The sequence below is a fragment of the Artibeus jamaicensis genome, unplaced genomic scaffold (genome assembly GCF_021234435.1).
Source record: "Artibeus jamaicensis isolate MK-2021 breed Jamaican fruit bat unplaced genomic scaffold, CSHL_Jam_final contig_332, whole genome shotgun sequence".
In the NCBI taxonomy this organism is placed as follows: domain Eukaryota; kingdom Metazoa; phylum Chordata; class Mammalia; order Chiroptera; family Phyllostomidae; genus Artibeus; species Artibeus jamaicensis.
The window spans coordinates 31,328,034-31,348,598 of NW_026521788.1; the positions used below are offsets into that span (position 1 = coordinate 31,328,034).

Genomic DNA, 20,565 nt, shown 5'->3' on the forward strand with positions numbered 1-20,565 from the left:
ACAGAGTAAAACTCAGTCACATGGCCCCATGGAGCTGAAGGGAAGCCCAGAAAAGTAGTTATCTGCTGAGTTCAGGAAGAGGAAATGGGGTTCTGGACATAGCAAGTCACTTAAAAATTGTCATTCTGGTCACTCACACATTGTTTTCTTTTCCTCCATGTAAATACATTTACTACCTCCTTAAGGTTGGCACCCTGAAGTCACATCCAGTCACTGCACCCAGCCCAAAGTCTGCAAGAGTTCTGTGTTCATTTGTATAAGGTCTGGATGTGACTAAGACATGTCACTTAAACACCCTCCTCCCTCACCTTTAAGACACAGTGTACAGTGATAAAGTAGGGTCACAATATCCATTGTGGAGAAGGGAGAATGTGAGCCCCACTTAGTTGCTAGTCTGTGGCATTCTGTAAGTCCTATAGGTCAGGCTCTGTGAAGTTCCCCTGCCCTGGCAGTGAAAAGACAGCCTTGAGTGGATGTTGGCTGCACCCTTGAGGAGGCTCCTCCTTGCTCATTATTCCCCTTGGCTTCATCCGAAGTGAGTGTTGAGGATCATGCTCTTATTGGACCAGCATAGTCTTTGAAACCAGCCTCCTGGCCATTGAAAGTGGTGTTTAAGTCCTGAACAATCTAAGGCTTTTAAGTCCAGACTCAAAAATTTAGGAGGCTTCTGATCTGTTTGCTTCAATGTCCTAGTACAATATCTACAGTTTTTCTAGACATGTTTCACAAATTGTATGTACCTCTTTTCCTTTTTACCTCTATTTCTCTCCCTTTCAAATGAAGAGCACCTGCCTTAGGCTCTTTGTAAAAATAAGTGCAAGAGATTGCACTCTTAATGTGTTTGTGTTTGTGTTAGCTTGGCTCCTCTATAGAGCAGAGATAAGGCTGAGATTAAACACACAAAGGTTTTACTAAGAAAGTACCTGTGAGATGAGAAAGGACAGGGTGCTGTAGGAGGTGGGGAGAGCCATCACATTGCAGTGCAAGTCTGACTTTGAGTGATGGGGACAGGAACTGTCAGGTTGGATGGAGGTGTTCTAGGCAGACATTTAATCCAAGGAAGGTTTGTCAAGGCCTCAGGGAAGTTGCCCATCAGAGGAGTGTGGTGTCTCCCAGGAATGAGCCTGCCATGCTCATTCAAAGGCTGGTAGCTGCCTCTGTGAAGCATGGCCTTGGGCAAACACAAGAGCACAGGGACTGGAGTGCTTAGTCAATTATGATTCCTGTAGCTAGATATCTGGAGCATATTCTCATGGCAGCCACAGTGCTTTGTACCCAGGTCACTTAATTCCCCTTATACGTCTTATGGGGCTTTGTTTTACAGAACCTTTAAAAATTCTATCTCTTGCAATTTGGGCCCTAGAAGGAGGCGGTTTTCCCAGTCTTACAAAGTCCCAAATTTTTGTATTCTCTTTCTTTTCATTTCTCCTTGAAAAGTACTCAATTCTTTCTTGAACTAATTTCTTTCTCTAAACACCTTGCCAAACACAACCACTAGCAACTAACACACACTACCAATGTTCTATTTTCCAGTCTCTTTCCGTTGAGTGGCAGGTTCAGAGGGCATGAGGGGTCTGCCTTTTATAGTGTCTGACAATTTTACCAAGTGTTTTCCTCCTACATAACATGGATCTCCAGCCATGTAGCCTACTAAACATCACTCAACACCCAACTGCTAAGGCAGTGACCCATAGCATATGTCTTTGTTTCAGCAGTACCCCACTTTTGGGATAGATTTCCATTTTAGTCATGGTAATCAATAGAATCTATTGCAATAGGAAAACTGAAAAACTCAGTGGCTTAATACAACACAGATATAGTTTCAGCTCATGTTACAGGTAATTGTTGGTCAGAGACTCAGGGGCCTAGCTACTTCATGTTGCAACTCCATGATCTCCAATTCCTTATTTTTAGCAAGTAGACAGAAGGGGTGGGAGAAAGGGAGGAAGAAAAGAACGGAGAGGAGAGAGGAGAGAAAAGAAGGCTCACTGGCTCCTAACTGCCTTGGTCCAAAAGAGACACAAATCACTTTCTTCAGAGAGTGCCGCACTCTCTGCTGAAGATGTTAGGGGCACTTGGTCTCAGACCAAGTTCTAGATTTAGACACCTGCTTCCGCAGGCTGACTTGGCTGCTCCGTTGCTCCCTATAGAGAGTGGGAGGGTGAGATAGTTATGGACCTGCACTTAGGCCAAAATCTTTCTGGGATCCCCTTTGCTGATGACAGCATATTGCAGACTGGTTGTATACCATCAACCAATTAGAACTCAGACCTATTTCTTCTTCCTTTCTTGTTCCTCCTTATGTTGTGAAGCAGCAAGTGACAAGCACATCCAATGGCTCCTGGGGGCAGATGGCGAGGTCTGGGTCTGGATCATGGGAGAAGGCCCTGGTGACAAGCCCTATGAAGAGATCTCTGAGGAGCTGATTGCAGAGAGGGCACGGCTGCAGGCACAGAGGGAGGCCGAGGAGCTCTGGTGAGAGGTGCCAATGGGTGTTGGGTGGGGCCTGAACTCAGAGGCTTGGGGTGGGTTCCAGATAAGGGTGATAGGTTGTGGGTAGGAGGAAAGAGGTACTAGGCAGCTGACTGCCTGTTTTGAACTAAGATTAGGTGACCAAACCATTAAAGTCTTACATCAGATAGACCTTGTGGTTTCAAATCTTGGATACACCAAATAGAAATGAGCTAACTGGGGGCTTGGTTTTCACATCTATGGTGTGGGTATAATAACACTTTGTATTTGGATGTGGTTTGGATTCATCGAAATGATGCATATACCTGCTTTTTCTTTTTATCTCACTAGGACAGTAGAGCAGTTTGGATTTGCTTTTGTTATATACTTGTTTCTCTTTCATGGACATTTGAGCCCCTAGTGAGATTTGGAGTCAAACTTATTTCATAAACAACTTTTGACATCTTTTCACCAAGCTTGGATGCCAACATTTCCCCTCACCCCAATTTTTAGTGACAGAGTTTTAACTGTAAAATTGTTAATAACAATCCAACACCTGCCACATATGATAACTACAGTGAGCACTTAGGCAATACAGATATTCTTTGATTTATGATGCAGTTATGTCCTGATATACCCATCATAAATTGAAAATATCATAAGTTGAAAATGCATTCATTACACCTAATCCACTGAACATCACAGCCTCACCTAGCTTACTTTAAATGTGCTCAGAACACTTACATTAACACACAGCTGGGCAAAATCATCTAGCACAATGATGACACTGTAGAGTATCATCTACAGTGATACTGTTGTTTGCCCTCGTGGTGTGGGAGCTGTGGCTCTCTGTCACTGCTCAGCCTCACAAGAGACTATCTTATAGTATGCAATAGCCTGGGAAAAGAGCAAAATTCAAAATTCAAGGTACAATTTCTACTGTATGTATATTCCTTTCACACCATTGTAAAGCTGAAAAATCATAGTCAAACTACCATAAGTTGGGGACCTTCAGGACATGTTTTGTAAACTGCTTTATTTACACCACGGTAAATTGATTAATATATATTTACAACATTATTTAAGATTACTGCCCTGACTGATGTAGCTTAGTGGGTTGGGATATCATCCCACAAACTGAAAGGTCATGGGTTCAATTCACAGTCAGGGCACAAGCCTTAGTTGTAGGCCAGGTCCCCAGTTGGGGCCCTGCAAGAGAGGTAATTGATCAATATTTTTCTGGTTCATCAATATTTCTCTCCCTCTTTTTCTACCTCCCTTCCCATCTAAAAAATAAATGAAGTCTTTAAAAAATTACTATACAGTGTTTTCATTACATGGGAAACCCAATGTACTGGTTCTGTTGACGGACATTTAGGTCATTTGCCATTTTTTATTCTATAAAAATCCTCTGATGAACAGCTTTTACCTATGCTTTTATAAACTTGAATGGGAGATGGTATTTTGGATTCTTTTATTCCCCTGGCTTCTAGAACAATTTTGCTGATTTATACCCCTACACAAGAGAGTGCCTATTTCTCCCTGCTTTTGCCAACATCAAGCTTTGTTGACTGGAGACATTCGTCATTCTAATAGAATAACCAATACTGCCCAAGGTGGAGGGATTAAGAAGTACAAATTGGTTGTTACAGTAAAGTCATGGAGATGTAAAGTACAGCATAGAGAACATAGTCAATAATATTCAAATAACTATGTGTGGTGTCACATATAATTATGTGGTGTGAGATTTACTGGGATGATCACTTAGTAGGTTATGTAATGTCTTATGATTGGGGCATGCCCGTGAAACTAATATTAAAAAAAAAAGTACTGCCCATAGTTTTTACTTGAACTTCTGGTGTTATGCAGGCCTTTAGTTTCCACATGAGCTTATACTTATTGGTGTTCTCTTGGAAGGAGACAGAAGGAGGCAGAGATCACCAACAAGTTCCGGGATGCTCTGGCCAATGAGAAAGCCCGAATCCTGGCAGAGAGGTGGAAAGTGGAGATGGAGGACCGGAAGGCTGCCAAAGTCCTGGAGGAGCGCATTCATGAGGAATTTAAGGTGAACCAGTGCATGGGGCATCTGTGTGTGGCCACCTGCTTTAGCTCCCAGGCCACAGGTTTGGCCATTGATTATTACTGAGTGCTTTATGAGAACAGAAATCTGTTATGTTTGAGCAGGAAGGAACTTGACTTATCATTTGAGCCAGTCCACTTCTCACTGTAAAGCTGAGAAAACTGAGGGTCAGACAGGGAAGAGACTTGCCAAGACCACGTGTAGTTAGGGATAGAGCCAGCATCAGAACTCAGGCCTTCTGCATCCCAAACCAAGATTCCTAAAATGAGGCCCGGAAAAAACAATGTTTGTAGTCAGGTCAGCCTAGGATGCAGTTCTCACTCTACTGCTTACTGCTGTGTGATCTTGGGAAGTTTGCTGAACTTCTCTGAGTCTTTACTTTGTTGTTTGTAATATTAAGATAGTCACAACTCCCAACTTGAGGTTTTTGGAGGGTTCAAGGAAATGAAAAACATACATTTCCTGGCCCTGGATATGGAGCTGTTGGTAACCTTGCATGCCTATTCATTCTGGGAGAGTTTGGAGCTGGTGAAGGAGATTTATAGAAGTTTAGGTAGCCTTAAAGATTTTATTTCTGCTCCCTATTTTGAGATTTTGTTTTCACTACAGTAATAATACATTTTGGGCGGGGGGCAGGGTAGAGTACTCAGAAATGCATATAAGCAAAAAGAAGAAAATAATAATCATTCTGAATCCCCCAAATTATATCATTTTGTAAAATGTAGATCAGTGATTTTCAACACTTGTGCCCCAAGAATTTTTAAGACATGCAACACCTGACTATTTAGTCAGGTACACTGACCTCTTTTCCCTTAGACTGTTAGGTAAAAAATGACAACACCCAAAACAATAGCTGTAAAGTGTGAATGAATAAAAATTATACCTATTTTCTGTAAGATTGGCAAGAAATATATTTTTTGGTGTGCCACACAATTTTATTAATTAGTTTATTGTGCCCATGAGATGAAAAGTTTAAAAATCATTTGTGTGGATTAATGGCATTTGCCCATTATAATTATGTTATAACCCCCTTTTCATCATAATGATTATGTAGTGAGGACATTGGCCCTTTAAGATCAGTTATATTGCAAATATTTTCCTTAGTGTTGTGTTTTTGTTCTTAATTTTGATTATAGAGTTTGTAGAGTACAGAAGATTAATCTTTGGCTTTATGCATGTGTCCTTTATACATATTCCTTGATGACACTTCTCCCATTCCCTCCCATTATCCCCTTGCACCTCCTCTCTGGTTATTGTTAGTTTGTTCTTTATTTCAATGTGTCTGGTTATATTTTGCTTGCTTGTTTGTTTTGTTGATTAGGTTCCACTTGTAGGCGAGGTCATATAGTATTTGTCTTTTACCATGTGGCTTATTTCACTAAGCATAATGTTCTCCAGATCCATCCATGCTGTCCTGAAGGGTAGGAGCTCCTTTCTTTCTGCTGTGCAGTATTCCTTTGTGTAAATGTACCATAGATTTTGATCCACTAATTTATTGTTGGGCACTTAGGTTTCTTCCAACACTTGACTATTGTAAATTGTGCTGCTATGAACATTGGGGTGCATAGGTTCTTTTGAATTGGTGTTTCAGGATTCTTAGGGTATAATCTCAGCAGTGGAATTGTTGGGTCAAGAGGCACTTTCATTTTTAATTTTTTGAGGAAATTCCATACTATTTTCCACAATGGCTGTATGAGTCTTCATACTCACCAACAATGTACTAGGGTTCCCTGTTCTTCACAGCCTCACCAGTACTTGTTTGTTGATTGGTTTATGATGGCCATTCTGACCAATGAGAAGTGGTATCTTATTGTGGTTTTAATTTCCATCTCTGTGATGGCTAGTGATGCTGAGCATCTTTTCACATGTCTCTTGTTCCTTTGTATGTCCTCGTTGGAGAAGTGTCTGTTTAAGTCTTTTGCCCATTTTTTAATTGGATTATTTGACTTCTTGAGGTGGAGTTGGGTGAGTTCTTTATATATTTTAGAGATCAAACCCTTCTCTGTGGTAACAATTGCAAATATATATGTTCCCATATGGTTTGTTCCCTATTCATTTTGCTGATATTTTCTTCAGCTGTGCAGAAGCTTTTTATTTCGATGAAGTCCCATTTGCTTATTCTTTCCTTTGTGTCCCTTGCTTTAAGGGACATATCAGTGAACATATTGCTGTGTGGAATATCTGAAATTTTCTTGCCTATATTTTCTTTTAGGACTTTTATGGTTTCATGACCTATATTTAAATCTATTATCCACCTTGAATTTATTTTTTTTGTAAGTTGGTGATTGGATTCATTTTTTTCGCATGTAGCTATCCAGATTTCCCAACACCATTTGTTGAAAAGGCTATTTTTACTCCATTTTATGCTTCCCCCTTTGTCAAATATTAATTGACCATAGAGACTTAGGTTTATTTCTTGGTTCTCTGTTCTGTTCCATTGGTCTATGTGTCTATGTTCTTATGCCATTGCCAGGCTGTTTTGATTACAGTGGTCTTGTAATACAGTTTGATAACAGGTATTGTGATCCCTCCTACTTTGTTCCTCTTTTTCAAAATTGCAGCAGCTATTCGGGTTTGTTTGTGGTTCCATATCAATTTCTGAAGGGTTTGTTTTATGTCTGTGAAATATGTCATTGGTTGTTAATAAGAATTGCATTGAATCTTTAAATTGCTTTGGGTAGTATGAACATTTTGATGATGTTAGTTCTTCCAATCCACAAGCATGGTACATGTTTCCATTTGTTTGTGTCTTCCTCAATTTCTTTCTTTAGTGTTGTTTAGTTTTCTGAGTACAGGTTTTTTTTTTTACCTCCTTGGTTAGGTTTATTCCTAGGTACTCTATATTCTTGTTGCTATATCAAATGGTATTTTTTCCTGATTTCTGTTTCTGATATTTCATTGTTGGTGTATAAAAATGCCTTCAATTCTTGAATATTGACTTTGTATCCCACTGTTTTTCCAAATTCACTTATTAGTCAAGTAGTTTTTTGATGGAGTCTATAGGACTTTCTATGTATATTATCATGTCATCTGCAAACAATGACAGTTTTGCTTCCTTCTTTCCAATTTGGATGCCTTTTATTTCTTTTTCTTGTTTACTTGCTATAGTTAGGACTTCCAATATTATGTTGAATATGAGTGGTGAAAGTGAATAACTTTGTCTTTTTCCAGATCTTAGGGGGAAAGCTGTAAGTTTTTGCCCATTGAGTACAATGTTGGCTGTAGGTTTCTCACATATGGCTTTTATTATGGTGAGGTATGCTCCCACTACTCCCACTTTGCTAAGTGTTTTTATTATAAGTGGGTGCTGTATCTTATCAAATGCTTTTTTCTATTGATATGATCGTGTGATTTTTGTCTTCCTGTTGTTTATGTGATATATTATGTTTATTGATTTGCAAATATTGTACCATCCTTGCATCCCTGGGATCAATCCCACTTGATCATGGTGTATAGTTTCTTTTTATATATTGCTGGATGCAGTTTACCAATATTTTGTTGAGGATTCTATCATCCATGTTCATCAGTGATATTGGCCTGTAGTTTTCTTCCTTTGTTGTGTCTTTATCTAATTTTTGGATTAGGATGATGTTGGCTTCATAAAAGGAGTTTGGGAGTCTTCCTTCTTCTAGGGTAATTTACAATAGTCTGTGAAAGATAGGTGTTAGCTCTTCATTAAATGGTTTGTAAAATTCTCCTGTGAAACTGTCTGGTCCAGGGCATTTGTGTGGTGGGAGTGTTTTGATTACTGCTTTGCTTTTGCCAGCTGTTATTGGTCTGGTAAGGCTTTCTGTTTATTCTTGATTCAGTTTCACAAGATTATATTTTTCTAGAAATTTGTCCATTTCACCTAGGTTTTCAAATTTCTTGGCGTATAGTTCTTTGGAGTGATATTTTTTTACAATCCTTTGTATTTCTGTGGTATCAGTTGTAATCTTTCCTCTTTCATTTCTGGTTTGTTTATTTAGGTCCTCTCTGTTATTTTCTTGATGAGTCTGCTTAAAGGCTTGTCAATTTTGTTGTTCTTTTCAAAGCACCAGCTCCTGGATTTATTGATACTTAGAATTGTACTTTTAATCTCTATGTCATTTAATTCCACTCTGATCTTGGTTATTTCTTCCTTCTCCTTGCTGTGAGTTTTGTTTGTCATTGTTCCTTGAGTTCTTGTAGGTGTAGGGTTAGGTTGTTTATTTGAAATGTTTCTATCTTCTTTAGGTAGGCCCGTATTGCTATGAACTTCCCTCTCAGGACTGCTTTTGCTGTGTCCCATATGTTTTGGACTGTTGTGAGTTCCTTTTTATTTGTTTCTAGAAACTTTTTGATTTTTTCCTTGATCTCATTCTTAACTCATTCATTGTTTAATAGCATGCTATTCAACCTCCATGAATTTGAGTGTTTTTGAGTTTTTTCCTTGAGGTTGTTTTCTAGTTTCAGGCCTTTGTTGTCTGAGAAAATGCTTGATATAATTATAATTTTCTTGAGTTTGTTGAGGCTTGTTTTGTGTCCTACCATGTGGGATATCTTTGAAAATGTTCCATGTGCATTTGAAAAGAATTTGTATTTTACTTATTTGAAATGAAAAGTTCCATAGATATTAGTTAAGTCCATTTGATCTAGGGCATTGTTCGATGCTGCAATATCCTTAGTGATATTTTGTTTGGACGATCTATTCATTTTTGACAGTACAGTGTTAAAACTTCCTAGTATAAGTGTGTTGCTGTCTATATCTTTCTTGATGTTATCCAAGATTTTCCTTATATATTTTAGTGCTTCTATATGGGGCATATATGTTTAATATTTGTGTCTTCCTGATGCATCTTACCTTGAGTATTATGAAGTGACCTTTTGGGTCTCTTTTTATGGCTCTTTTTTTGAAGTCTATTTTGTCTGATATGAGTATTGCTACCCTGGCTTTTTCTCCTTTCTGTTTGCTTGTAATATTTGTTTCCAGCCCTTCACTTTCAGTCTGTGTAGGTCTTTTGTTCAGAGGTGGGTCTTTTGTAGGCAGCATATGTGTGGGTCATGTTTTCTTATTCATTCTGCTACCCTATGTCCTTTGATTGGAGCACTTAATCCATTTACATTTAAGTTATCATTGATAGTTACTTATTCATTGCTGTTTTACTCCCTTCTTACCTTTGTTCCTCTCTCTCATTTTTTTCCTTTTCTTAAAGCAGTCCCTTTACATTTTCTTGCAGTGCTGGTTTGGTGGAGGTGCACTCTTTCAGCCATTTTTATTGTCTGGGAAACTCCTTATTTCACCTTCCATTTAGAGAGCCTTGTTGGATAGAGTATTCTTGGTTGCAGGACTTTATTTTCCATTACTTGTAATATTTATTGCCATTCCCTTCAGGCTTGTAGTGTTTCTGTTGAGAAGTCAGCTGCTAGTCTTATTGGGGCTCCCTTGTATGTTACTTTCTGTTTCTGCCTTGCTGCCTTCAGGATTTTCTCTTTGTCTTTGAATTTTGCCATTTTAATTATGATGTGTCTTGGTGTGGACCTCTTTGGGTTCCTCTTGATTGGGACTCTCTGTGTTTCCTGGATTTGTGTGACTTTTTCTTTCACCAAATTAGGGAGGTTTTCCATCATTCTTTTTCAAACAGGTTTTCTATCTCTTGCTCATCTTCTTCTCTTTCTGGGTCCCTATTATACAGATATTATTACATTTAATGTTTCCTGCCGTTCCCTTAACCTCTCTTTGTGGTTTTTTTGTCTTTTTGTCTTTTCTTGCTATTTCTGGGAGTTTTTTCTACCTTGTTCTCTAGCTCGCTGATTCAACCTCTGCCTCATTTAGCCTGCTTTTGACTCCTTCTACTGTGCTCTTCAGTTCAGAAACTGTAGTCTTCATTTCCTCTTGGCTTTTATTGATTGTTTCTGTATTCTTTTTCATGCCGATGTAATTCACAGTAAGTACCTTATAGCTTCCCTGTAGTTTTTCGTAATTGTCACTGAGCTCATTGAGCTTCCTAATAACCATTGTTTTGAACTCAATATCTGATAGTTGATTTGCCTCTGTTTCATTTGGCATTCTTTCTGAGACTTCCTCCTTTCCTTTCATTTGGGGTTTATTTATTTGTCTTCACATTGTTTGTGAGACTCTTCTTGTTAGCCTGTGCTTCTTAAATTGATCTGTTCTGACTTCCTGAATTTGTGTTGTGAAATTCTACGGTAGGAGACCTATGAGATTCAGTGGTGCAGTTTCCTTGAGCTCCTGAACTTGATTCTGTTAGTGTGCTCTTTATGCCATTTATGTTAGCTCTCTGGATGTAATTGGGGTCATTCTTTGGTAAGTCCTTACCTTCTGCTGGTTGACTGAGGGTAACTTTACCCACCAGGTCTTGTATGCTGTTGTGCAGGTGCTGCCAGAAAAAAACCACAAAGCCCAGGGAACAAACCCGCATCTGGAAAAATATCTGCACCCCGCTCCTGATGCAATTCCACTATCTACAGCAAATTAACCAGTATTAGTAAGGGTATAAAGAAATTAGGACTATTATATGAAAGGAAAGAAAGGAACTATAGTATAAAATCTAGTAACAATATGCACAAACTTGATGGACAAGAAATGAATGTTAAAAAGCTATGCAGGAAAGAAAATATCCATAGTCATGGAGAAGACCACAGTGGGTTTCATCTCAGTAGCCTCTAGTATTTACCACTGTTTTTCCTTTCTGGATCCTCCTCCTCTGGTGATGTCAGATGCTGACTCCTTCTGACCTTAGGCAGTCTCCTCTGAGACTGCCCCATAGGGTGGGACAGAATCATATCTGAGATTGGGGTTATTGTTTCTCCTCAGGCTGCTGCTGTTTGAAGAAAAGTGGTCTTCCTGAGCAGGATTGCTGCTGCCATAGAGGCGATGACTCAGCACCAGGATCCCAGTGGTTATTTTCTCAGCTCTGTCCCAAAGCCTCTGTCCCCAGTCTCTCCTCAAACAATTTCCTCTCCTCTAGTCCACTCTGCCCCTGCCTTTGCCAGGTATATACTATCTGTGGCTCTCTCCATTAGTTGTTAATTTAGTCACTTTGCATTCAGCCATCATGCTTAAGCATGACAGAGCCAGAGCAGATTCTCTCCTGGGGGCAGGGATGTTGTTTCCCCTCAGGTTGCTGCTGCTCATAGGGCAGGTCTGCCTGAGCAGGATGGCTGCTGCAGTATGGGGGATGACTTAGCACTGGAATGCTTTTGGCTACTCTCTCAGTTCTCTCCCCAAAGCTTCTACTCCCAGTCTCTCCTCAAGTGTCTTTAGTCCACTCTGCTCCTGTCTTTGCTAGAGCCCTGGATAACTGCCTGCAAATGAAAATTTATGTGTTGGCCCTTTAAACGGCTCTTTGTGTCTCCAGCTATGTGTCTCTGGAGAGAACAACCCTGCTGCTTTTTGCTGCTGGTTGTTATCTGCACACTTTTTGAGACTCTGGTGCTCTAGGCTGGTGATCTCAGCTTGGGGTTTGGATCCCACACATCTCAGGTGGACCCAACCAGTTGTTTAATTATCCCTCTGGTGCTGATGCCTGTGGATGCCCAGCCAGCCCTCTTGAGTTCCCACTGCACTCCTTACCTGTCAGTTAGTGATGAAGATGATTCTTCTGTTTGTTTGAGGTTATAAGGCTTCTCTCTTGCTATTGTTCAGTAGTCTTTTCTGGGTGATTTCTCCACAATTTAGTTGTAATTCCAGATTGGTTCTGTGACTAAGTTAGTGTGGCTTCCATTTACTCCTCCATCATCTTGCATTCTGTTTCTGGGTATCTCTACTTGTTTAATTTTCCCTTGAGTTATATTTTAGGAAAATTTTCTGAGTTATTAAGTAAAGTAATATTTACTCTCAAACCATTTTATAAAAAATTTTTGAATTTGCAGAAAGGTTGAAAGAAAAATTAAATGAATACTCATATACTCTCCACTTAAATCCACCCATTATTAATACTTTGCCACATTTGCACTCTTTCTTCTTCTCTCTATACACATATAGACATACATATGTACAGGTGAGCAACATAGGCTTGAACTGCCTGAGTCCTCTTATATGTGCATTTTTCAATAAATACTGTAAGTGTATTTTCTCTTCCTTAAGATTTTCTTAACATTTGCTTTTCTGTAGCTTACTTTATTATAAGAATATAATGTATAAAACATACAACATAAAAATATGTTAATCGACTATTTATGTTAAAGCTTACAGTCAACAGTAGGCTATTAATAGCTAGGTTTCGGGGGAGTCAAAAGTTACACAAGGATTTTCATTTTTCCAGGCATTGGCAACCCAACTGTGCATGTGTACACACATATATTTATAAATATACATCCACACACATGTATATACTTTTTTTGCTGTTGTTTTGCTGAATAGTTAGAAAGGAAATTGCAGAGATCATACACTCTAATGCAGGGCTAAACAATCTATTTTTTTTTTATTGATTGATTTTTGAGAGAGAGAGAGATTTGTTGTTCCACTTATTTCTGCATTCATTGGTTGATTCTTATGTGTGCTTTGAGCACAGAATCAAACCCATAACCTTGGTGTATTGAGATGACATTCTAACCAGCTGAGCTACCCAGCCAGGGCAGCAATGTATTTTCTATAAGGAGCCAGATAGTAAACATTTTAGGCTTTGTGAGCCATATTGTCTCTGTGACAACTAATGAACTAGGCCATTGAGGCACAAAAGCTGCCATAGACACCATATAAACAAATGGTGTGGTTTTTCCAATAACACTTTCTTTTAAATAATAGGTTGAATCCATATTTGGCTTGGGAGCCTTTGTTTGCTTATTCCTGATCAAACCTGAGGTCCTTCAGCAGGCATCTCCAAAGTATAAGAACATTTTCCCTGCATAGCCACAATAATCATTATCATACATGCTGAAATGAACAATAATTCTATAATAGCATCTAAAATCCAGTCCACAGAAGAGAAATGTTTAGTTTACATTGTTGGATTTTGCATATGATTACTTATATCTGTTGGGTAAGAGAACCAAATCTTTTTATATATCTCTAACAGTAAGAGTCACTTGTTCCAATGTCTGGCCGTTCTCTTCCCTAGAGGAGGGCTGAGGCTCAAATGCTGGGAGGGTGGCTCAGTGGTGCAGGGGGTCAGTTCACAGATAGATTACAAAGGGATTGAGTTCCTAGCAGATTTTTTTTGTGGTTGAGGGGCTGCTTCTGAACCTTAGTGTTGAGGAATGATAAACTGTGGGCTGACCATTCTGTTTAGGGTTCACAGAAGGTTTAGCAAGTCAGGCCCTCAGATTTTCTGAGGGACCCAAATGCAGGTTTTTGGTATTGTTTTCAAAGAAGGTGATGGTCAGTCTGTGTTTGTTTTTGTTTTAAAACTTAATTTGCTAAATGCAAAGGTTCAAACTCAAATATACATAGTAATCCTGCCTACCTAAGTGCATTTTGAGGAGCTTCAGAAATGCAAGTAGTGTCTGCAAGGTTTCAGAGGGGCTGACTAGGGCACGCGTGTCAGAAACATTGGATTATGAATGGACTCAGGTTACGTGGTCCTGGTTTATGCGCTGGGAAATTTTCTGTCATAGCTGTCTGTAAATAAACCTCCTTTGTTGTAGTGATGAGCTCTTCATCACAGGAAATGGTTAAGCAAAGGCTGAAACAATCTGAAAATATGTCTGTGGTGGATTAGATATGGCTGGTGGCAAATTCTTTGCCATTCCTCCTTTGAGAAGGGATCTCTTTCCCCTCCTCTGCCTATGTAGCTTTGATCTGTACAATGCACTTTGATATGTAAAAATGACTCTGTAACTTTTAAGGACAGGCTCTTAAGAGATTTGCAGCTTCTGCTTTTTTGTCCCTTTGTCAATGTTTACTTTGGGGAGCTGCCTATAAGAAGCCCTTCTACATTAGATTACATGCTCTAAGGTTTGTAACCTAAACTAGCCAGAGAGAAAGAGGCTGTGTGGAGGAGGCACCAGACATGTGAATGAAACATTCTTGGTTTTCCCAGTAAATGACCTAAACTAAGTTATTGACCTCAGCGGACACAATGTGGAGTAGAAGGGCCACCTAGCCAAGCTCTACTTGAATTATTTTTATAGAATCACAAGCAAGTAAAATGGTGGTTGTTCTAAAGAACTCAGTTTTCTGGTAGTTTGTTACTCAGCAATAGATACCTGAGACAGCTTTGCAAAAGGAATTTATGCATCAGCTTAGGGATTAGCTTAGATCATTTTTATTGTGTCTTTCAATTCCAAGATTCTAACAGAATGTGAGTCTTGCATGCAGCAGTGCACCAACAACATTAATTTTATTTAATTTTCTTTTTTTCTGAGAACCTAAGTGCAGGTTGTTTGGGATGGTGGTGGTAGCAATTGGCTCCCTACTCTCAGAAGGCTTCCATGGTCCCAGGGCACAGAGCAACAACTCTGTCAGCAAAATGGAGGGTAGAGAAGCACCTCCAGGAGTCTGGGCACAGAAGAGACAGGAAATGGAGATATGTGGAATGATGAACATTCTGCTGAGGGGAGGGAAGAAAGCACATGATGGCTGGGGGTAGATGTAAACCTCAAAAGGTGGGCTGTTGAACCCTTGGCTGCCACATCAAGGAGTGGACTGTTCTTGTGGACAAAGCAGAGCTGTCAGGATCTCAATACAAAGAGGGACATGGTCAGATACAGTTGTATGAGGCCAACTGGTGGCGACAGTATGATTCAAGTGATGCAAGTTTAGGGGGAAGGATGGGCCATTTAGGAAATGTTTGCAATGGTCGAGGTGGGAAATGATGAGCCTGCAACTATGGAGGGAGATAGAAGGGGGTGGAGATAGAGAAATAGTGGTGGTAAAATCAGTACGGCTTGGCAGCAGGTAGGTGTTGGGATGAGGGAAAGCAAAGAGCAAAAGTGAGCCCAAGGCTGTGGGATGAGTACATGACACTCCTCTCCTACTGAGAAGGAGATGCATACTCAGAGGAAATGTGCTTGACTGCATGTGCTAAGGGAGATGGTGGAGGATGGAGTAGAGTACCTGAATAAGAAGCTGGTGGCTGTAGAGGTTAGCTGGGCAGCCCGTGCTGAGGATGTAGGTAGGTTCTGCAAATTCTCCTCATCACAGGAAAGATAACAGTGAAAATTTATTTTAGAAAGTGGGGGCAGGAGGCAATCTCTGAATCTTGTGTCAGGTTAAAGAGAGAATGTAAAAATAGAAGATACAGACAGCTGGAAGCCTGTTTTTAAAAACCCTTCTATTGTGGCTGGTGCAATTTGAGTGCAATTTACATGCATATAAAAGTGTTGCTTTAGAAAATAAGGGATTATGAGGTTAAATAAAATCTGCATTTTATTTTCCTGCATTCTTAGCTCCTGAGACTTCTTTTTGGATGCTTCTTCCTCTGGTTAAGACCACAGAACATGGACAGTAAGGATCCTGCTTTCTCTGTCTGCCTGAGGTCCTATGACCTCCTTCACTGCCTCCCAGGCTCCCTTCCACCTTTGCCATTTTCCCTGGTGAGCAGCAGACACAGTTAGTACAGTTAGCTTGTCCTTTAATTTTACTCCATTTTCTATTTAAAGCCACTCTCTCTCTTTTTTTCTTCTTTAAGGTTGGAGTTCATTTTGGCCACTTAATAACATCCTGTATAGCTATAGAAACTATCTCTGCCTTATTCCTGATAATACCACAAGTGGTTGGAAAATTCTATTTTTCTATTTTCTCTTGAAAATTGTGTAGACTTTATCTAAGTTTCTCCTGGATAAGGCTGGTATCAACAAGACAACATGATGTGGTTTACCCTTTCCCCGTCATGGATCATCACAAACCTTATCTTCACCTGCTCATTAATTCATTCACTCCTCTGGTCAGTGCTTATGGAGCACCTACCAGCTGGTAGGCCCTGTGCTGGGAACTGGTGCTGGAGGAACATATGACACAGGCCTGGCCCTGCCCTTTTATCACCTCACAAAAACCAGTGGTATTACTGGGGTCAGACTAACAACAAAAACCACCGTGTCTTCCAGAAAAAGCATCTCGCTTGGTGATATTTTCCACTGGGGTGAGGCGGACTGGGCCTCTGTGGGCTTCTGTGGTGTGCTGTTACTGATGGGTTATCAGGAGAAGGGGGATTGAATAAGCTGGACAGTTCAGAGGGCCTTTCTTTGCCAGAAAAAGGCAATCGATTCCTGAGGTAGAAGGGGGGAGTGTCTATCTTTTGGCTGCATTGCCTTTGGCTGCTAAACAGAAGAAAGATGGGCTTTCTTCAGTGATCACAGTGGGCCAAAGTATTCTGATGGTAGCAGTGAAAATGAGAGTTTTTAGCAATTTAACCTGTGAGGGTTGAGCACTTTAGCAAGGCCATGGAGAGAAAGAGGCAATCCTCTGTATTTGTAGCTGCACAATGTTTTCTTTTGTTGTCTTCATCCTTGTGAAGAGCTTGCTTTGTCACAGTCAGAGGCCAGTCATTCTCCTGTGGGAGGGAGGTCGCTGTGGATGCTGGTGTTGGTGCTGGTGCTGGTGCTGGCTCTCAGGTGAAGAGGAATGAGTGAACAAGGGCACTGCCAATTATTTATTTGTTTAGACTTTTATTTGGGGTGATTTCCCTTCAACTTTATTGATGTTTAACTGGAAAATAAAAATTGCATGTATTTAAGGTGTACATTAGGTTTTGATATCTGTTTACATTGTAAAACAATGACCATAGCCAAGCTAATTAACATATTCATCACCCTACCTAGTTAGCTTTTTTAATATATGTATGGTGAGAACACTTATAATTTACTTTCTTGGAAAATTTCGAGTATACACTACAGGATTAAGTGTCACCATGCTGTACATTAGATCTCCAGAATTTATTCATCTGACATAACTGATGAATGAATAAAGAAAATGTGGTATACATATAGACACACAACAGAATATTTGTGTTGAAAAGGAGAAGATTCTGCCGTTTGCAACAACATAGATGAACTTGGAGGACATTATGCTAAAGTTGAACTTGTAGAGGCAGAGGGTAAAACAGTGGCTACCAGGGGTTGAAGGATGGGACAATGGGTGCTGCCATTTTACTAGCTGCTTTATGTTAGCCACAGCTAATTGGAATAGGAACACTGCATTGTAATTTGAGTTGAGTGGCCAAATTCCACTTGTCCATTGTAGGCCAATCATGACCTTTCTCTGTGGTGCAGCCTCCTTGTTATAGGCTAAATTGTGTCCCCTAAAATACATATGTTGAAGTCCCAACCCTCAGTATCACAGTTGTAAAGGTATTTGAAGATGAGATCTTTAAAGAGAGATCATGAAGTGAAGTCTTTAGGGTAGGCCCTAATTCATTATCACTGGTGTTCATATGAGAAGAGGAAATTTGGATACAGATATGTGTGAACCCAGAGAAAAGACCATGTAAAGAAACAAGCCAAGGAGAGAGGCCTCAGAATGAAACCAGCATTGCTGACACCTTGATCTTGGACTTCTGGAAGTATGGGACAATACATGTCTGTTGTTTAAGCCCTCTGGTCTATGGCACTTTGTTTTGGCAGCTTTATCTCTACACCCCTTATCTGTATGAGGGAGTGGTGCCAGGACATTGAAGCCTCTCTGGCTCTGACAGGCCTGTCCTATCTGCACTTTCCTTGAAACCTGCACCTGCAAGAAAGACCCCCATGGGCAGGTGATAGATCTGAAATACCTGGGTGGAAGCTGTCTTGGTCAGTGACCTGTGTATTGAGTGAAGGAGGCAGTGACTGTGGTCAGAGCTTAGGGAGCCCCGGAGAGGAATGGAAAACCCTCTGTACAAACTGTGAAGTGTTGTATCAGTGTGAAGGGTGATTTTTGTGCTATTGAGATGCTAGTGACTAATGAAGGTGAAATACAGCTTTGGGATAAAGCTCAACTTTCTCTGCTTTGTAATCAGATTCTGGTTCTAATTTTTGTGTTAGTAGGTAATGCTCTGTTCTGGTTATTTCCCATCTTAAAACCAACCAACTCCCCCCCATTTCCAGCTTAAGTCCACATTCCCTACTAGCTGCCACCTCCTGTTTCTGTTCGTTTTTATAGGAAATGTCAAAAGGGTTGTCTGTGGTCACTTCCACTCTCTGCCCTTGCTTCCTGGACACTGCCCATCCACTCCTCTATGGTTGCTCTTGTCAAGGTCTGCCATCACGTCCTGTGGCCTCATCCCTAAGTCCCTTGTGGCTTTGCTGTCCTTATCTTTTATGAGGTCTCAGCAACCTGAAACTCAGTTTACTTCCTTTTACTCGAAATGCTTTCTTCGCCTGGCTTCCCCTACAGACATTGGCCCTTCTGGATTTTTATCTTATCCCTTGGCTCCTTCTCAAGTTCCTTTCTGACTCCCATTCTTTCTCTCAAGTTTTAAATGGAGGAGTGCCCCAAGACACTCACTCCTCCATTTGATCCATGTTATTTCTCTTAGTGACTACATTAAGTGCCGTGGCTGAGAAGCATATCCCACACAGATGACTTCTCAGTGTCTGCAGCCTGAACTTGCCTTGAAGCCCCAGGCTCACACATACCACTGCTAATAGCAGGCCTCTTGACATGTATAACTCATCAAAAATAGAATTTTGACATTTTTTTCTTCCAGCCACAATGGATAATTCTACATACTCCAACATGCCAAACACATTTGCATTTCTGGGGCCATTGCACTTGTGGTTCCTTCTGGAAATTTCTTCTTTCTGATCTTCACTTATTTGCCTCTTCTTATTGTTCAGGTCTCCGATCATGTCACCTCTTCTGAGAGGACTGCTGGTCATGTAGTCTAAAGTAGCTTCCTAGATTCTATCACTTAATTCTGTGCACACTGCTCCTTCCAAGCGACTGCATACTCCCTCTGACCAGAAGGAGGTGGGGAGTTAAGGAAAAGGTTTAGGGCTCAGTGTGTCAAGTCAAGGAAAGAGAGCATGGGAGGGGAAGTTTTGAAACAGGAGGATTAAGTAAAGGCCTGAACTCTGAACAGTGGCACCTGGAGCCAGGGTTCCTCTTAGGGTGCATGGGGTCAGTTAGTATTTTTTGTGGTGTTTTTTTCTATAACAAATTAACAGCTTGAGCCACATAAAATCAGCCTGTTAACTCCATTCTGGTGACTCAATCTTCTCTGATCCTGTGATGAAAATGCTCTGCTGGTGAGTTGGATTCATTCGCTTGCTATGCCACCTTTACAGTACCATGGCCTGGCCCCTGGGCCCCAGGATGACTCCATAAACATGAGTTCTAGTTCCTTGGGGCATTTGGTTAACCCTCTTCATGGAGGAGAGAGCCAGTGAGCACCCTGAAGGGGAGTAACAGGGACTAGGTTCATGCAGTACAGGTCTGGGACACCTTACCTGTGTGGAACTGCTGTGCCTGCCAATCCTAGAGTACTCTTCCTGGCCATTCCTGGTGGGACTTGGGGGAAATTTGCAAAGAAGGCACTTCGAAGCATTGTGTTCCCATGAAGGGTCCTGCTAGCTTGGGTCTGAAGGCTCTCCTGCCTGCAACCTGCCTTTAACCTAGACTCCTGGAATGCTGGTGGTCAGACCTCACCCGAGTAAGATGGAATAAACACTGAATAATCTCAGAGAAAGGAACCCGGGATTCTTGCACTCAAGGTTTCCTTAGTGAAATGGCTGGTTCTTCACCCATTTACCTTAGAGTGAAGCTCACCTCTCCAGGAAGCCCTGTCTACTACACATGCCGAGCCTCCCATTCGGATATGTATTTTCCCTCTTGAATATGAACAGTCAGGGAGCATCGGACATCTGAGGAAGGCCTCTACCATGAATGACAAGCACTAAATGAAACAAACTTAAAAAAAAACCCAAAAAGCAAAAAACCCAAAATAGATGGAATAGGCCTAAATCAGAATATGAGGATGAAAGAGCTCTAAAGCCCTTAGAGGTGGGCTATTGCATTTATGAAACAAGTACAGGATGCAATGAAGCAAAAGGGAACAACCAAAGAATAAGAGCTCTAGGGAGGTGCAAATGCAAGAGCTGAAATAAAAAATTCAGTAGAAGGTATGGAAGATAAAGTCAGTGAAATCAACCAGGAAATAGAACCAAGAAGACAAGAGATGGAAAATAAGAGAGAA

General features: G+C 40.6%; 1 protein-coding gene across 2 annotated transcripts in view; it reads left to right on the forward strand.

The window, feature by feature from the left end:
- SH2D4B (SH2 domain containing 4B) overlaps positions 1-20,565 on the forward strand; it is a 116,019-nt gene that overhangs the window by 43,780 nt on the left and 51,674 nt on the right. For both annotated transcript variants that reach the window (XM_053663988.1, XM_053663989.1), the window contains exons 2-3: positions 2,316-2,475; positions 4,369-4,516. In XM_053663988.1, the coding sequence (XP_053519963.1) occupies positions 2,316-2,475; positions 4,369-4,516 (308 nt within the window). The remainder of the gene's footprint in view (positions 1-2,315; positions 2,476-4,368; positions 4,517-20,565) is intronic.